At 42.5% G+C, this 19282-nt stretch overlaps 1 protein-coding gene across 3 annotated transcripts; it reads right to left on the bottom strand.

Moving 5' to 3' along the window:
* Positions 1 to 1126: 1126 nt before the first annotated feature.
* On the bottom strand, positions 1127 to 19198 carry LOC310996646 (mitochondrial fission factor-like). 3 transcript variants are annotated; one of them, XM_083986080.1, is made up of 8 exons: positions 19074 to 19198; positions 17925 to 18114; positions 11270 to 11394; positions 9991 to 10097; positions 7067 to 7264; positions 4389 to 4475; positions 1703 to 1772; positions 1127 to 1386 (listed from the first exon to the last, which is right to left on the bottom strand). In XM_083986080.1, exons 2-8 carry the CDS (start codon positions 18112 to 18114, stop codon positions 1255 to 1257), a joined length of 909 nt encoding a protein of 302 aa, XP_083842206.1. In that variant the 5' UTR covers positions 19074 to 19198; the 3' UTR covers positions 1127 to 1254. The 3 variants fall into 3 exon arrangements, with proteins under 3 accessions (XP_083842206.1, XP_083842207.1, XP_083842208.1); XM_083986081.1 differs by lacking the exon at positions 19074 to 19198 and adding an exon at positions 18842 to 18991; XM_083986082.1 differs by lacking the exon at positions 19074 to 19198 and adding an exon at positions 18610 to 18701.
* Between the last annotated feature and the right edge of the window lie 84 nt (positions 19199 to 19282).

The raw sequence follows: 19282 nt of genomic DNA, 5'->3' as shown, positions 1-19282 counted from the left end.
ACAGTCCAAAGAGTGTGATAATAAAGTTTAAAAAAAACTGTTACACAGCATAAACAAACCAACGAAAACTACACAAACTAGATGTTTAGAGTGATTGTATGTGGTGTTAATCTGATGGCGACGGTGAGAGCTGAATACTCTGAACCGACCACACACACACAATATAATGTTGACACGGTGCTACACGGTTGTGCTATTAGCTCTGACAGTGATGTGTCTAACAACAACACTGTCATCAGGTTAACGGACACTTACGTATGAAACTCTGTTGAGTGAGTAACAGAACGGTACAATGTGTGTGTGTGTGCGTGCGTGCACTCGTTTGGCTGTTCTTGGGAGATCCCACTTTATATACGCCAATTTTTTTTTTTTTTTGAATTTTTTTTTCATGTCTTGCCTCACTCCCGAGTCCATGACCAGCAGATAGACGCCATCCTTTCGACTGTGCGTGCAGTAACAAGGGAGATACGGGCAGAGCTGCCGCACCGCTAGTTAGCTTAGCTCAAATGCTGGAAGTGTATGGGTAGTGTTAGCCTGCCTCCACCTAAAGTCATCAGAGAAACTCTTCAGCAACTCTAAACCGTCCGGTGTGCTTATTGTGACTCGCGTTATATTACGTTATCTATTTTTACACTAATATTAGCAGATAATGTAATTTTCCGAAAGAAATACACACGAAACTAGACCGCAGGCAGGTATCCCTTTAAGTTGAGAAAGCTGATTCGGGTCACACTCATTCTGTGACGGATAAATCCTCAGCAATTCCTACAATTCCTACTCTCCCCCCCAAAAAAATATGCACAAGTGAAGTACCGGTATTCATTAAACCAAACTGACTAATTACAATTAATTTCTCCGTGTGTTCCTGACTGAGTTCTTCACCCAGAGTGACAAAAACAAAAGTCTGAATTTACGGTCGAAAAGACGATGACAACGAACGCACCAAGAAATGCAAAGTGTCCCATCAGTGCTTCCAGTCTCTAATAATAATAATAATAATGTTGGACTGGATGTGGTTGTGGGTCCTCGCAAGTCGCTAGTCAAACAAAATGTGCGTGTGTGTTTTGACAGATGGGGCAAAACATTATGAGCAATCACAGATGATGATGAGGCTGATTATCTCATAACACACTTCCAACACACTGACCCACAGCAGAGATACCGTAGCCAACAGTATATTATTGGGTATGTACTGTAGGAGTGGTCATAATGTTTTGGCTCATCGGTGTGTGTGTGTGTCAGAGTGAGTGTGTGTTATCTGCGGATCCACAGCCAGGCGTTGAGCAGGCAGGCAGAGAAGAGCAGGGAGAACAGGATGACCTCGGTGTTCCTGCGCTCGGCGTTGTGTCGCTCCAGGACGGCCAGACGCCGACTCATCTTCATCACCTACACACACACAGACACACACACAGACAGACACACACACACACAAACAGGCAGACAGAGAGACAGAGAGACAGAGAGACAGACAGCTGAGAGTCGTCGTGGTGAACAAGTGAGGAGTGAGTTACACTAGAATAGAATAGAATAAACTTTATTGTCCCACAGGGGAAATTTGTTGTGGACTCAAGTGCATGGTAAAAGCTGCCTATATACATAAAATACATAAATGACAGTTTGAGACATACATATACACACACACACTCATGACACATCCAGTTAGGGGTTAAAAAGAGACTACACAGACGTTTCCTCTGCCTACCTGTCTCCTGAGGATGATGAACTCCACCACAGCTCCTCCTTCCTCTTCCTGGCTCCAGCTCTCCATCGCCCTGAACACAGACAGAGACAGACAGGTCTAATCTCTGTATTATATTATTGAATGAATCAATCAATGAATCAATGAATTTTCATTTTCGTGTCATGCCACCACTGTGGCCCATCCCATATGGGATTACAAAACACATTTAAAGGGACAACGAGGAGTTTATATTTGATTATAAAAAAAGTCTCACGTTAATGTGGATGAATCTACGTTACCACTTGTTAATGGTCCATTTTCGATAAATATATCTTTTGTCTCTATCGTTATTTTGTTATTATTAGTGGTGGTGGAAATGCTGGTCGAGCCGACCAGCTTTCTTTACTTTTGGTTTTGCGGCGAGTCATGAGAATAACGCCGCCGAATCTCCGTTTATAGTCGGAACTATGACGGTATGTGATCGTCTTCCAACCTCTGACTTTAATTCTTAATGAATGAAAACATGAGTCTGTCTTGCGCCGGTCAAAGAATTTCACGGTGCGCATGGAGGCTCATAAATGTAGTGTGAAAACACTTCGCTTTTCCAAAACTCCTCATTGTCCATTTAATAACAAATACAAGAAAAAAGACTAGACAGTCCTTCCTGTTGGTATTACCTGCCACACAGGTGTGACACATAAATAAATTATTTCAGATTACTTTCAGTACTCAACTCAACTATATATCGCTCTTCGTCTCACTGCCCAAGCCTTTTCAAGAAATAAAGAAAATGCAAATACTGTATATTCAACTGAAAAAGATGTTTTAGCTTCTCAGCATCGTCTAACCACACAAATTCCTTATTTGGATCTACCTTACTAAACAATTCTGGTCTTATAGAGTCATAGAAAGGACAGTAGAACACAAAATGCATTTCATTCATGCTGTGCCAACATATCTGCCTGTCTCAATATGAAGACCAAGTTTACCAGCTCTCAATTGAGCACACAGGGATCTTTTCTTTTTAGACAAATTATACAAAACATAATTTTCTGGGCCAAATACCTGTTTTATTTCACAGTAAGTAGGCAGTTTTGGTTTACCCCAAATATATAATGCCCATCTATCTTTACATCGTTGGGAAATAATTTATTTTAATACGTTAATTATTTAATTAATTATTACTATTAATAACAACAATAATAATACCTCATTAAACTGAAAAAGTTTTTTTCCAGACCACCGTTGAGTAAATCTCTGAGCTGAGAACCCATCAGCCTTGAAATAACAACACTGATAGACTGGTGAGAGAAGCTGCTGTATCAAATATAAATGAGTGAAGGAGAAAATTCACATTCACAGTCGCTGAGACGAGACTGAAGCCGCCTGAACCAGAAACAATGAGAAAACACTTTCACATCAAATCCAATATGGCAGAAATTGATGTCATGGGTCAGACTGCGCTCAGCTTAACCCGAGGAATCTAATGTTCCCACAGTTTCCCCTCGGCAGCTGTTTAATGAAGATTTAACAATGTACAGCAGAAGTTGGATATTCAGCTTGTTCCTCATGTCCACTGGTAACAATTTAAAGCACTTTAAATGAGCAGCACTCTTCATATTTTCTTGCAACCAACTTTTAAGTGATCATGTATCACCACAGGCCTGTCACTGTCAGAATTATTCATGTCAGTCATTAATGTTTTGAGTTTTCAGCTGTTTCCAATGCAACACATTGATGACGTGTCTATATTTCAGCTAATTTTTAGCCTAAACCAACAATTTAGTTTAGTTGGGAGGTGTATTGTTAATGTGGCCACCTAACTACAGCTATTAACCACTGGAGGAAACACTGCTGTTATTAATGATGTTGTGTTGTGAGCAGTTCAGTGGTGAAAACATATTTTGCCCGCTAAAATTTCAAATAGTTAATTTCATATCCTGGTAACTAAGCTTAAAACCAAAGCTGATTGTCCCACACTGTGGACTGTGGTGCTTTTATTTTTTAAATTTGTTTTGCTGATTATATTTGTCTTCTGTATGAAAAAGAAGATTTGTCATGAAACTGTATTTTCTCGGTGGCATGGACAGTTCCTTTGAAACATTCAGCTCGATCTGTGGAAGTCCAGCAGAAATCTGAATTACCGTGAGGAACCATTTTGACCATTTGACCAGCAAGATATTCTCACAGGAGGCAGCACAACAACACTTTACCCATCTCTCTTGGTGAAAAGTGTCTATAACACAAAGATGTAAACTGAGGTTCAGCATTTATATGGTTTGATATAGTATAACCCACATGTAGATGAATGAGTTTTCTTTGCACTGAACTCACCTTCAAACCAAAACAACTCAAACATCGTCCCAAAAACTGTTAAAAATAATGCCAGGGGCTGCTTCAAGTACAGATAGGACAATAAAAAACATCTAAGAAAGGCAAATTTGAGTAGAAGTTTGAATACTGTGCAGGAGTTAATAATAATACTGTGAGATGGAAAGCGACTGTAATTGTATCTTCTCTAAATTACACTGGTATGCACAACAGGAAGGTTTGAACTGCTCGTTTGAATGAGACATACTCGTGGCACCATGAGATTATGACTCCACAGACTGGACTAAAAAACAACCAACCAACCCCCCCAGGACACGTTTAAAGCTGCAGTGGGTAAATCACGGCACAAACAGGAGGACATTTTCCTTTCAGTCACCTTTTATCATAGTTCTCCACACGTGCTGAAGCAGCAGGGACCTCGGGCACGACTCTGGCTGGCGGAGGCGTCGCTTGGTTGTTAAACCTTTACTCCAACAACGAGACGAGAAGAGAGAGACACTGCAATCTGGCCCTCCAACAATATGACAGGTGACCAGCAGGGGGGGGGGGGGGGGGGGGGGGGTGAAGTGGGGGGTTTTAGTGGCTGCTGAGGGGCGATGTTAGTCTGTTAGCTGATAATAATAATAATAATGACAAAAGGACAAAAGGTCTTAGAAGCCACCACCGAGCGACAAGTAAGCAGCACATCACACTTTAAAGCAAAGCGTGTTTATCTTTTTATTTTTTAAATATGCGCTCACTGGCTCGTTTAAAGGGATAGTTCAACATTTTGGCAAATTGGCCCATTGCCATAATCCCTATAGTCATAGCAGTAGGTTCGTTACCTTTAATTGTCGGTGCAAGCTGTTTTTAGAACGGCGGAGCAGAGCCGTGAGCTGCTCAGAGCTACGCTACGGACTGGAGGCTCATGGGATTTCTTGATTTCCCTCATCAAACTCATCAAATACACAATCCAACAACTCCAAAACGCTCTGGTGGACAAGTTGTGACCTGCACATTCACCACGCTATGAGATAATAACAGAACGTTACCAGACAGAGTTGTTTTAGAGGGAAATTCATCCAAAACCAGTGGCCACTGATGCACGTTGCCTTCAGGGACAGTTTTTCAGCAAGCAGTCTCTGAATTTCCCTCTAAAACAACTCTGTCTGGTAACGTTGTGTTATTATCTTATAGTGTGGTGAATGTGCAGGTCACAACTTGTCCACCAGAGCGTTGTGGAGTTGTTGAATTGTGTATTTGATGAGTTTGATGAGGGAAACCAAGAAATCTCATGAGCCTCCGTAGCGTAGCTCTGAGCAGCTCGCCGCTCTGCTCCGCCGTTCTAAAAACAGCTTGCACTGACAATTAAAGGTAACGAACCTACTGCTATGACTATAGGGATTATGGCAATGGGCCAATTTGCCAAAATGTTGAACTATTCCTTTAACAACTGCAGAAAAGATGACTTCCAGACAGAGGTGTGGGCAAAGGATGGACTGGAATGAGAGCATGATGATAACATCTGACACGCAGACATAATATTTTCCATCCATGGACAGTAGCAGGCAGTCGGGGCTGCGGTTTGTGTCAGTTTGGCATTACGCGCATGCACGTTTCCCGATTCACACACACACAGTTAGTTATACTCTATAATGTTGTCTGCAAGCTGCTTCAGAGATTGAAAAGTAAAAAGTGAAAAGAGAGCCAGCAGAAAATATAATGTGTGGTCCTTTAAGGAGAGTGGAGCCAGGAGATCAAAGACATTTGGGGTTTTTTACAACCTCCAAAGAATAATGATATACATTTTCCACACAGACCCTTCCTGATGTGGGTGCACCGAGACATTTACGTCAAGTGGACCTCAGTGGAAAAGACATGAATTGTCCTTTTTTGTGCGTGTGTGTGCACCAATTGGAGCCAAAGCTGAATATCATGCAAAATTAATGTAAGAACTGATGAGTGGCCGACAAAAAGAGACGGAGGACAACACATGCACAGTTTAAAAAGTGAATAAAAAATGTACATGAGGAGCACTCAGTTAGTTAGCCATGTCTTTTTTTGGAGCTGTTTCTACTGGGAGAAGTAGAGAGCATGATAAAATCGTCATACTGAAGTTTTAACAGAGAGGATTTACTATCAGCTGAGATATATGTAAGTATATGTAAGTAATATGTATGTGGGTTCTAAGCCTTTTCAAATGCCTATTCAACTGTTTGGTCAGATGAGAGAGTGATGATAATGCATTTTAATCAGTTTAAAAAACAGAAACAAAGTCAATCCTGAAGTGAAACTTCATCGGTGACTGAGACAAGAGCTCAACATGCTGCAAACTCAGAAAACACAACCAAACAGACAAATGTGAGAGATTAATGTTCACATTTCTGCTGCTGCTTGAACCAGTGTTTAACTTTCACACTAAACCTCTTTAGTTCTGCACAAGTCATTGTCAATACAGTACTTTAATAATGTTTAATGTTAAATTTAACTTGTATTATTCACTGTATTTGTATCATTGCATTTTTGTTGTTGTTGTTGTATTCAGTGTATTTTATTCTATTCTAAAGCCTGACCAGGGACAAAGACTGCAAATTGCATCACATTTTCACATTTTCTGTGGCAATGTTGTATGTACAGTATTGTCCCTGTTAAATAAACATTAAAATCAAATAAATAAACACACAGCAGCTTGTTGTGCTGTAAAAATCTATCTGCAGATCATGACACATGTTGTCCAACAGATTAATGTTTTGTCTGTTTGCATGTGGATTTATTTGCACTTTGTCTGCGAGCATGGATGAAGGACAGGGCACTGATTTTAAAATGCAAAATGAGTGAGTGATATTGCTCTTTACAGCTTCTAAACAGCATTTTATCATTACAGGGGAATGGGTTCAATTGCCTGTCCAATGGAGGATTAGATAGTCTCATTGTAGATCAGTGCCAGACAATGAAATGTGTGTTTTCTTTGAACTCAAACTGAAATAAACGTCATCTTCTTGTGTTCCTCGTGTAGAGGTTAAGGTTGGGGTTAGTGCAGTGTGCTCTTTGGATGTTTTGCAACATGTCTCAGACCTGTATTTCTGGCTGACCATCTGCAGGAGGCGCTGAGAAGTCTGCAGGCCGAGCTGCCGGGCCGCCTGCAGCACGGCGTGTGGAGACAGGCAGTCGAGGGGGTTGGCGGGGAAAGGCTCGGCCTGGGTCTGAGGGACGGTGGTCTGGGTGGTAAGAGGAGCTTTGGAGCTCTGGTGGACATGGCGGCCCGGACTTCGACTACAGCCAAGAGACGTGATGGGAGGTCAGTGGGAGGGAGTGGGTGAACACCAACAGGTTGACATTTAAAACCACAGACGAGGTCAAGAACAAGCAAACAATGTACGAAAAGTACATCAGGGAGCAGGCAGGAAGAGTGGAGAGAGGAAGGAAAAAGGACAGAATAATAATAGAGAGCGGAGGGTTGGAGGTGAGGGTTGGGAGAGAAGGGGGCAAAGATTACAATTCAGGAAGGACACGCTGATGGCAGACAGGACAAAGAAATGTTTTGTTGCCCATCAGCTACTACTAGAGAGGCTCAAGATTCAAAAATAGTTTGGGAATTTCAGAAAACTGCAGGTCATCCAGAGCGCAGCCTAAAATTAGAAACGGAGCACAGGCCTTTGATTTGATTTCCTCTAAAAAGGGACGACAGGAAACTTTTCTTGAACTTAGGAGGTTAATATCAAATCAACTGTACATTGAAGATTAATAATGTTCTCCCTGGTAGCCATCAGCCATCTAGTGCCTAGAACAAGGCAAGGCAATTGTATTATTTGTACAGTATAGCTCGTTTTTACAAACAGTTGTCTCAAAGGACTTTACACAGCATCATAACAACATCCACTGCCCTTGGACCCTCACGTCGACTAAGGAAAAACTCCAAGAAAACCCTTTTAACAGGGAACAATTGGAGAAACGTCAGGACAGAGGAGGGATCCCTCACTCAGGATGGGCAGATGTGCAATCTGTCTACAAAAAGAAAAAGTGTTCTTCTGTCAATAGAGGTAAAGAGGGTGAAAAGGGAGAGTGACAGAAGCCGAGGTCAAATAAGAGTGAGCGGATTTATCTGCGAGTACTGACTTAATGGATTTAACACTTCTCTAGACAAGGAGGCTGAAAAACCCAGTAGCTTAATCCAGTGAGTGGGTGTTGTACTCTGGCAAAAACCCAGAGGAGCATCATCAGTACTTTGATGAAGACAAACAATTTGTTCATTATTTTCTTTTGAGAAAATGGATCAATACATTGTGATAACTGAAAAGTTTGAGTTTTTTTTTATCAAAGCAGAAATAACAAATATTTCCAGTTCCATCAATGTGACTATGAACGGCTTTTCTCTATTTTATATGATTGAATCCTGAATGTCATGGATTTCTTTAGACTGTTGGTGGAAAAGACACTTTCTTCACAGACCTGTAAATAGCCATTTTTCACTACTGTCTGGTATATTTCAAAGAAATGATACTGGTTTAATCAAAAATGCAACTGATAATGAATCAATTCTACTTTGTAGCTGCAGCCTTAAATAAAACACAAATCCCAACAAACACATTTAACGCCCACTTTCCAGATGTGACGGTTCTCATACTGTACTCATATTCAATCTTTTTGCATCAAGCTCCTTCTATTCTTTTCACACTGACATCTCCACAGATTTTTTTTTTTACATTAATATAATTTAACTCAACTGAGGAAAAGAAGAAAAAAACAGTTTCTTTGTTGTCTCTGGAGTAGCTTTGTAAAGCATTAGAACAAATAATTGAATGTCATCAGCATCATCTTGAAAGACTTTAAGAATAAAGAGTTTGAGATGTCACATGCACGTAGATCAAAAGAAGCCACCGAGTTGCATTGTGGGGGCATTTGACCGAAAGTCAGTTATTTCAGACTCTACTGCTTGGCCCCTTGACCTTCCTGTTAGCCAACTTTATGGTGGTGCTATATTGAATTACAGTTAAAGTCGTAATCTGCAGCCATGGCACCAAGGTTTAATTGTGCTTTCAAGATCACCTAATGCCTGTTTTTCAGTTTACGTGATGGTTCACATCGAGGAAGACAGAGACAGGAATGCTGGATTCCCCCACACTAACACTCGCTTTGAAGTCACAGATGCCATATATAGCTCTAGTGAAACTCACATGACTGAAACTGGCTTCACGTGGAGCCTGTGAAAAAAGTGGAGCAGTGCTCTGGCTCTCCCTCGAGATAACAGATAACAGCAGAGGAGACAGAAGGCGCCCCATCCCCACAGCCCAGGACTCTGTATGTTTACATACATAGTAAACACACATAAGTGAAAGAGATACAGACACATGCACTGGTCTGGAAGCTGCACAAAGAGGTGTTTCCCTCACTGAAGACTGTGGTGGTGCCACATGGAAACATTATGTTTCACACATTTCTTGCCATTTACGGTACATGAACCCTGTGTTACTTTCACATCCCAGAATCCCCCTATGTCTCTTATCTCTTCCAATGGAGACAATTAAACTATATATACTACAGCTGAGACACGTTGACATGATACAAAAGCTGATACACTGTTCTTATCACAGTTATTTTTCTGTGTAGTTTTAGTCAATGAAATACAGGTGCATCTCAATAAATTAGAATATCATGGAAAAGTTTACTTCTGTCAGTCATTCAATTCAAAAAGTGAAACTAATACATTAATAGATCCATCACACACAGAATTAAGCATGTTATGTCTTTATTTATTTAATTTCTTTTTGATTACGGCTTCACATTTAATGAAGACCTAATATTCAGTATCTCAAAAAAATTGAATATTACAAAAGACTAATTAAAAATGTCCACCTATATGCACTCAAAACTTGGATGAGGCTGTTTGACTTGAACTACTGGAAACTGACTTTTCCATGATATTCTAATTTATTGAGATGCACCTGTATGTGACCATTACAATGATGACGTAACTTGATGCCATGAAGTACAGTACTTACGAGGATGGTGGTTGCCTGGGCAACGCCAGCGCCTGTTTCAGCTGTGTCGGCGTGCCGGGCGGCGTCCTACCAAAGCTTTGGTCGCTGTAAGATCTCCGTATGGGACTCTGTCATACAAGAAGAGGTAAGACAGGCTGTGATGCATATGTAGGGCTTTGATGGAAACAACTTCTTATAACATAAAAGCAAAAAAATCCTGTTCTCAAAATGGACCAATTATAAACGGAGGGTTGTTTTATTTTTGTGTTTCTGCTACAAATCGTGCTAAACTGTCGTTTTGTCCATGTTGTGTTTCAATAAATGTCCTGCAGCCCTGAGGCACAAGTCAAATACATTCACTCTCTTTTGTTGTCGTTATCAGAGCAGTCGTTTTATATGCTGTTTTATAGTTCTACTGGACATCAGCAAGGGAAGCTATTTACACCTTCTGTTTATTGATTACAGATCAGATTTTAATACCATACATACTCCTTGATGTAACTGCACATCAAACACACACACTCCCAGCATCAGTGCCTCTCAACGTGCTGCTCAGCCCGCTGCCCCTACCATATGAGGTGGAGGAGCTATTAAAGCAGAAGTAAGTGATATATTTGTGTTAATATAAGTCTTAAATAGTTATATCTTCCGACAGCAATCACTTACATAGAGTGTTTGGTCTGAAACACGGGTCTGTCAGTCACTCTGCTCTGCTCTGAGCCGAGGAGAAAACATTTATCGTATCCTACAGTTTTTATCCAATGAGGAGAGAGAACGGCATGCAGGGCTGTGTGTGCAGCCAAGGGACGCCGTGAATGTGGTGACGTAGGGACGAGGACTGTTATGGTGCGTTCAAGGCAACCCGTAACTCGTGTTTTTCCGACCTGTGAAGTCGTACCAGTTCGATCTGGTACGAGTTCATGGGTCGGAAGTTACGAGTGGCCGTTATAGTGACTTTCACAGGTAAAACAGGTCGGAAAAACACGAGTGGGTTGCCTGGAACGCTACAAAGTCGTAAGTTGTGACTTGAAGCTGTAATTTACTGTTTCAAAAGCCTGCCTGGAACGCAGCATTAGCCAAAACCACCGGATCGCTTACTTCTGCTTTAAGTTTGATGAAACCTAATTTAATTGTTAGTATCTATTACATATCAAGGGCAGGGGAGTGTGTCTGTGAGTGTGAGAGAGCGAGAGGAGCCAAAGACAACTTCATGCCGGCACCTTATGTGACAATTTATACTGATGTGATGATGATGTTCACAATATAATTTCAAGAAAAGCTCTCATGCCCAGCTGTATACCTGCAACGTTTCTCTGTAGAAGACCTCTCCAGATGGACTCTCCCAACACGGCTCCAGACTCAGAGGGCTGCAGAGTATCGGTCTGGGCGCGCTGAACAGAGGTCTGGGGCTCATATCAGGGGCTTCTGCAAGTGATGAAAGAAGAAATGATTTTAGGGTTTGTAATGGGAAATTTTGGTGTAACCCATTGTATGCTGTACAAGGGTTGTATAACCATGTTAACTAAGTGAACTTCCTTTCACCTTGTGGAAAGTGGTACTCAGCTAATCCTTTTCTGATACCTGTATGACACAAATCACTGAATCCACACAGAGCAGGTTAAAGGTCAGACCGGTGCTCTGTGTTAATTTACAAGGGGAGTTGTGTCCTGGCGGTGAAGCCAGGCACAGCTATCACAGCCATATATTTTGTCTGTTGTTCAAATGTGTTTTGGGAACTATAAAGATAGCGCCCGGGTGAGCCTCTTCAGCTCACTCGCTCACTGACTGGACTCCTGTTCAGTTGTGTTGTGTGACTCCATTCATGAATGCTTTTTATTAAAACTCAAGAAAGACAGCTGACGTGTCCAGTTATCCTTTTTTAAATACTTTGGTGAAGGAACAACATTTTTTGCCACCACAATCTGGCGACCACGAAGGGACCTCATCCGTGAGCGGATTCCGGGACCTCTGGACCGAGGGTGCTAGAACGCGCGCTCCAGGGGCCAAGCCCTTGGAAAAACCTCGAACTCCCCAAAGGAAGGTTGAGAAGAGGGCCTGACGTCTGGGAAAACGGAGTCCTCTCACTGTTGGGGTCTAACGAACTCGGTGGCTATAGAAGACACTTCGCTGTTTTTTCTGGTGAGTTTTTTTTTAGGTAGTGGAAGGCCTGAATGCGCAAAGTTTGCCTCTCTGCCTACTGCTAAGAGTAGAGTAGACAGACGGGCCGGAGATCATATCTTTCCCGGGGAAAGATAAACACAGTGTTTGAGAGAGAAGGTTTCCCTAGGTTCGGAACCTAGGGCTCTAGATCAGGGATCGACAGAAATTTACCGTCCGGGGCGGTAAAACCAGATCAGGGATCTGGGGGGAGGAAGAAAAAGCTAAACATAAGGTCCGGGACCTTATTCTTGTGGTCCGGGACCACTAGACTTAGAAGTTTATTTGTTTTGCCTGTTTAGGTCGGCTTAACAATTTTGACTGTCTGAAAAAATAAAATAATAAAAAGAGTAAATTAAAGTTGGAATCTGCTATTTTTAATCTAAAATAAAGAAACCCAAATTTAGTAGCACTATTTTTATGATAGTTTTAAAGGAACAAGGTAAAAATAAAAATAACACCTAAAGAAAAGTAAACCTAAATTTGTCTGTTTAAAACAAAATCATAATTTAATAGGGATATTTTTTTATTACTATTAAAGGAGTAATAGTGAGTAAAAAGTAAAATCTAAATTTGATTCTTTTAAATAAAATTGCAAACGTCTGAGAGAATAATCATGGGAGCAGAAAATAGTAAACCCTCTGGAGGTAATCCATCCGAGGGACCAGATTATGAGGCCCCAAATGTAAAGTACATGATGACTAACTATGGGAAGGAAGCCCTAGCCCAATTAGATCTGTGGGTCAGAGAATTAAAATTTCCAAGAACAGGAAGCCTGAGCGTTAAACAGCTAGAGGTTCTACAAATTAGATTACAGCTAATAGAGGAAGCGCAATCAAAAAATACAAAGAAAAAAGAAAAAGAGATTGAGGTAGACTGGAAAGCTTTTGAGATGTGGATGAAAGAGGCAAAGCGTAGGCAGGCTCCCAAGGAAGTCGCGCCCCAGTGTGTGAAGCTGGATCCGGACCTGGACTCTGCTCCACCTGCACCTCGACAGCCGCAGCAGCCCCAGCCCCAGCCCCAGCCCCAGCCCCAGCCCCAGCCTCAAACCCCACCTCCACCTCCACCCGAGGATCAGCCTGGACCTGACCCCCAACCACAGCCACCACATCCCCAACCCCACCTCAGCTCCACAACGAGGTCGGGCCTGGGTTTCAAAAACAACACAGACTCGGCCACGGCCGAACCAGGAGCTGAGGGACACATGACAGCCCCCATGATTGAAGTGGCCGCAGGAGATGGGCAAGTACAACTGGTGTACAGGCCCTGGACCGGGCCTGACCTGGCTGATGCCAGCACACACCTGCCACAGATATCAGAGGGAGGCGAGAAGTTTGCCAAAGCAATCCTGACATTGGTGGACTCACACAGACCAACGATCGATGAACTGAGACGGCTGCTGGCAATGCACATGAAAGAGGACTGGCACAAAATTGCCCCCACAGTGCGTGGGGCAGACAATCTGAAAATGAAAAATTGCGACATGGAACATGCCGACAATAACGGATACATGGCAATTGTCAGACAGCTATGCGACAAGCTCAAAGAGTTATTTCCCGTTCTCGTAGACTGGGACAAAGCCGCCATTGACCAAGGGGTTAACGAAACTGTCGCTGCATACCTCCATAGACTGAAAACAGCTATGGTAACTCACGGTGGCATGACACCAGAAGAGGCGGAAGGAAAAGCAGGTGGAAAATACAGATCACAGGTCACCTCTGCTTTTGTGGTAGGACTGAGACAGGAGCTCTCCGCCCATGTGCAAAAGGTTTTCTTGCCATGGCGACACGCAAGCCTGGAAGTGATCGCCAGCTATGCACAGGGGGCAGAGCAGAACTTTGAAAAGGCCAAGGAGGACAAGCTGAAGGCTGAAAAAAGAGCGGCGGACAAAAAACAAAGCCACATAATGGCATCGCTGGCTGCAGAAAGTGAACGCAACCGCGACTACCGCAGACGCAAATGGCAAAACAGAGGCCGTGGCCGCGGACGCGGAGCAGCTGGCCGAGGTGCTGGAGACAGAGACAGTTGTTTTCGTTGCGGGAAGAAAGGACATTGGGCACGGGACTGCCGCATGTCCAAAGAGGAAGAGGATTGACTAGATGGTGGAAGCGAGAGTCAGGACGGATCTGGTGGAGACACGGAGCCGGCTGGGAGCATGCTGGAAACACGTGAGAACACCCACGCTAACACACACTCAAGCCCACTGATACACAGACACATATGCTGCACACCCTAATGCTGACACTGACACTGAGCTCATACAAGATGTTCAGTGCCTCGAAACAGAACAGAAAGACATGCAACAAGGTACACAATGGTGATAGGCATGTTGAATTTCTCTCTAATCGACTCCGGGGCCACTGATTCTGTAGTAAGGAGCCGTGAACTTGATAATAAATAGCTTAAACTCAGCGCCACGTATCAGTAGACAGTTGGTGTGGGAGGTAATTTTTTTTTTTTTTTAAAGATACACAGCTCCACTACAATGCATTTGATCCTAATTTGGGAAAAATTTCAAACACTCATTCCTTAGCTATGACAGAAGTCCAGTTTTTAAATTGGTGAAAAAGGATTGTATTTGTTTGTTAGGTTTATCTTTGATTTGTACACTAGACGGAGTATAAGTGACATAAGGGTAGAAAACTATCAATGTTTTTCCACCACCCCGACACACAAATCATGCTACGGGGGAAAGTAACTCTCCCCCTGCTCTGTTGTGCTGCAGCTCTGAGCACACACACACATTGACGTCACATCATGCCTGCGCTGCAGTACACACATACACTCCTATTATGACAGTAAGAGTATCACTGATGAAATAATGCTAGGTGGGGTATTGTGGGATGACAACATGAAGGATTGCAAAGGGGACATGCCATATGTTGGTGCTTTGAATCTCACAGGTACCACCAGTCTGAATCGCACTGGTATCGACAACCCCATCGTCTACATGCCATCCACCGATGGCTATGGATCACTGAGACATCATGTCTGGGTGTGTGGAAAACATGTCTATCAGGCTTTGCGACCTGGTTGGTGTGGAACTTGCTATATAGCCAAACTGTTACCGGCTGTCAGGATTATGCCTGACCTGAATCACTTCCACACTAACTACGACCACTACTACCCACCACACCGGGCCAGGAGAGACACTGACACAGTGCATGACCAAGTCAGCACTGTGGAGAAGATCTTTGGTGCTCTCCTGCCTGGCTATGGTGCAACGAACAATGCATTTAAGATCAATGACATTGCTCTGGACTTGGAAGATCTCACTGGCACAGGGGACACAGGTTTTGGGACACTCACACCAGCCGTGCAGGGCCTCAGCAATGTGGCTCTGCAGAACAGGGTGGCCATTTTTTTAAGAGATCATTTGTTCCTGCTGCAATCGTTTTATATAACACTTGTTAAAATGTATTTTTGTGTTCATCTTTTTTGTCATTGTTGTATGAGCTACTGGACTAACGTGAATTTCCCTGCTAGGGATGAATAAAGTATTCTCTATCTTCTCTATCTCTATGGACATGGTGTTAGCAGACCAGGGGGGGTTTGTCATGTTGTGGGTACTGATTGCTGTACTTATATTCCTGACATATCTGATAATATGACCCATGTTGTTGCACACCTGAATGATTTGTTGCATTTGCAGAAGAGCCGAGACACGGAAGAGAACGCAGGTAATGGTTGGTGGTCTTGGGCTCCATCTACCGGGTGGCAAACTACACTGTTGCATCTGTTTGCCCCAGTCCGGGCTGTCCTTGTAGGTCTGAGTGTTGTCCTGTGTTGTGTTGTGCCACTAGTCAGATCATTGGTGACGTCAATGATCTCGTCTGCTACTGAATGGTTTGTGCAGATGGAAGAGATTGAAGAGGAGTGGGTTCCCCCGTATGGGGATCAGGATGAGCTCCTTTAAGTTTTTCATATTTTCAGTTTATTCATTTATATCTCTTTTTCTGCATTGAGTGATGTTAAGTAATAAGCTGATTCTTAAAAATGTTTGAGTTAGGTTCATCATAGAACACCATGGTTTAATTCACATGCATTACTAGAGATGTGATTTTTGATGTTTTGCTTATCTTTTACAGTGAGATTTTGTCAATGGATATGATTCCTTTGAAGTGGTGATTTTGATTTTTCATGTGATAGTGTTTTTGCTTTTTCCTGTTTTGATATGACTACGTCAATACTACAGGGGTGATTTCCAAAACACTTCAGTTTTATACCTTTTAATAACTTTGTATCTTTTCTAATCATACCATTTGTTACTTTGATTTATCTTTCCACATATTATTTGAAGTAGTTTAGTTATGTAGTAGAATATGGGATTTTTTCCTCATTATATCAGAGGTTTTTCCCCTTTCTTAGGTTGAGTGCAGCTAGACGGATGAGTCTTTTGCCCCCCTCTTGTCAAGTGAGGGGGGGGATTTTGGCTCCTCTGTTCCTGTGGACTGTGTTTCTCTGCCTGGGGTTTTAAACTCCCAAGTTGGAGACTGGGTGCGCTAGTGTTTGGCTGGTGCGGGGCAGGGAAACAGAGAACATGGGGTAGATAATTACAAAATTTCCTATTATTATGGTTTAGCATTAAAATGCTAAAAAGGGTGGAATGTAATGGGAAATTTTGGTGTAACCCATTGTATGCTGTACAAGGGTTGTATAACCATGTTAACTAAGTGAACTTCCTTTCACCTTGTGGAAAGTGGTACTCAGCTAATCCTTTTCTGATACCTGTATGACACAAATCACTGAATCCACACAGAGCAGGTTAAAGGTCAGACCGGTGCTCTGTGTTAATTTACAAGGGGAGTTGTGTCCTGGCGGTGAAGCCAGGCACAGCTATCACAGCCATATATTTTGTCTGTTGTTCAAATGTGTTTTGGGAACTATAAAGATAGCGCCCGGGTGAGCCTCTTCAGCTCACTCGCTCACTGACTGGACTCCTGTTCAGTTGTGTTGTGTGACTCCATTCATGAATGCTTTTTATTAAAACTCAAGAAAGACAGCTGACGTGTCCAGTTATCCTTTTTTAAATACTTTGGTGAAGGAACAACATTTTTTGCCACCACAGGTTCCTACACATTTGAAATTTCATAATTCCATACTTTTTTCCAGACTCTAATTTCCAGACTTCTCGGTTAAAAAAAAAAAAAAATCAAATAAATTGTGACATTTGAGTAATTAGATGTGTAAATAAATTATGCAATAAATTGTTTGTTTTCATTATTCTGAATTTGTGTGCCATTATGTCACCAAATAATTTCCAGGAGATAGGTACAATAGTGCATACAAAAAAATTAAAGCAGAAGTAAGCGATCCGGTGGTTTTGGCTAACTTCTTGTCAGCCGATGGAGTTAGCAGTCCCCGCCCTCGTCCCAACGTCACCACATTCACGCGCATCCCTTGGCTGCACACACAGAGAGGACCGCCCCTTTATGCCGTTCTCTCTCCTCATTGGATAAAAGGTTGTAGGATACAAGGAAAGTTTTCTCCTCGGCTTACAGCAGAGCAGAGTGACTGACAGACCCGTGTTTCGGACCAAACACTCTATATAAGTGATTGCCGTCAGAAGATATAACTATTTAAGACTTATATTAACACAAATATTCCGCTTACTTCTGCTTTAACTACATGGGTTTGATTTAATTTCGACAACCAGCATAAGAAAAGTAGACCTGAGATAACTAGTAAGGATTTGTGCAATAGAAATAAACCAGAATTGAACTTTGAAAGCTACATTTGCACTTGCAATACATCATTGAGCAGAGCAGTATGGAAACAGCGAGGATTTGAGAACCCACCTGTGTACGTCAGCCTCTCGGGGACCTGCATACTGTAAGCAGGTGGGGGCTCCTCTGGCCACGTCATGGCCTCGTCTCCCTCCTCCGCACGCCGCTGCTGCCTCGGGCCAACGCTCAGGTGCTCTGGGACATGCATGTGTTTGTTGATGACCTCCATGAAGGCTGGATCACGACCAGGGTCCTGGGACATCTAATTTGGGTACAAAGTAAAACACAAGAATTAAAATCCTCGTCTGTTATTTCTGGATGGTGTGGAAGCAGAGTTTCTACAGCCTGCGTTGTCAGTCACGGTCATTTCAACAGGAGGCGATGATGACTGGGGACAAAAGGGGTTATTGTGATTAAAATGTGCTGTATCACTATCACCCTGACTGACTGCACTGACTCTCACCAAGATATCTGAGATGTTGATGTGTAGCCTATTGCTTTTCCCTGCTACCATTACTGTATGGACCCTAACCCCCCAAAAAATCCACTATCAGTCCAGCTCTATAGTGAACATGTGGCTATAAGTTATACTGTAAAGCTCTGATTAGCATAAGAAAGGTTCCTCTTTCTTTTACAAATGAATGGATAACACATTAAAGAAATGCACAATCCAAAGATAATGCATCTATATATCCTTATATAACTGTTCTCAAAGTCTGATTAAAGACACAAACAAGTTTAATAGATGGTAACTTACTTGTGTTCAGTACAGATAGTGCTGTAAGTTAACTAACATGTATCCTACATTGCTGATGTTGCAGTGTGAAATGTCATAATAATGTCACTGCTGCTCATTTCTAGAGCTGACTACGACAGAGTTCACGAGGTCAAATGTTAAACTAAAGTTACAGTGCTAAAGTTAAACTCTCTCTCCTTCTCTCTCGGTTTTTTTCTTAACGTTACTGAAAAAAACTCTTATAAAAACTTACCTAGCACCGACTGACAGCGCTGCGTCAATGTAAACAGTTAGCAGTAACTTAGCTACGTTAGCCGACTAGATAACTACGGTAACTGTAGGTTGGTTGGCCTAGCAACAGGTTGCTAACGGGTTGCTAACGAGAGGTCAAACCTCGGAACTCCTGACCGGACGCTGGTCTGACGTCAGCAGCGTCACTTATGTGTCAATACGACGTAAAACAGCTCGGTAAACGGTGTACAAACCTTGATTATGGTGCACAAAAGTGAGTCTGTCACTCTCTGCTTTGCATATTAACTTCTGTAACGTTACTTCCAGCTCTGGTGCTGCTGCTGCTGCTGCTGGTCAGAATCCTTCAGAATAAAAGCCCCCGCCCCTTCAGAATAAAAGCATCATTAGGGCGGATATGGCTGGCGCAGGGGAGAATGAGGTAAATGGTGCGTCTGACTTTATG

Source organism: Trachurus trachurus (genome assembly GCF_905171665.1).
Source record: "Trachurus trachurus genome assembly, chromosome: 14".
Lineage (NCBI taxonomy): Eukaryota > Metazoa > Chordata > Actinopteri > Carangiformes > Carangidae > Trachurus > Trachurus trachurus.
This window is presented reverse-complemented; position numbering and strand designations above follow the sequence as displayed.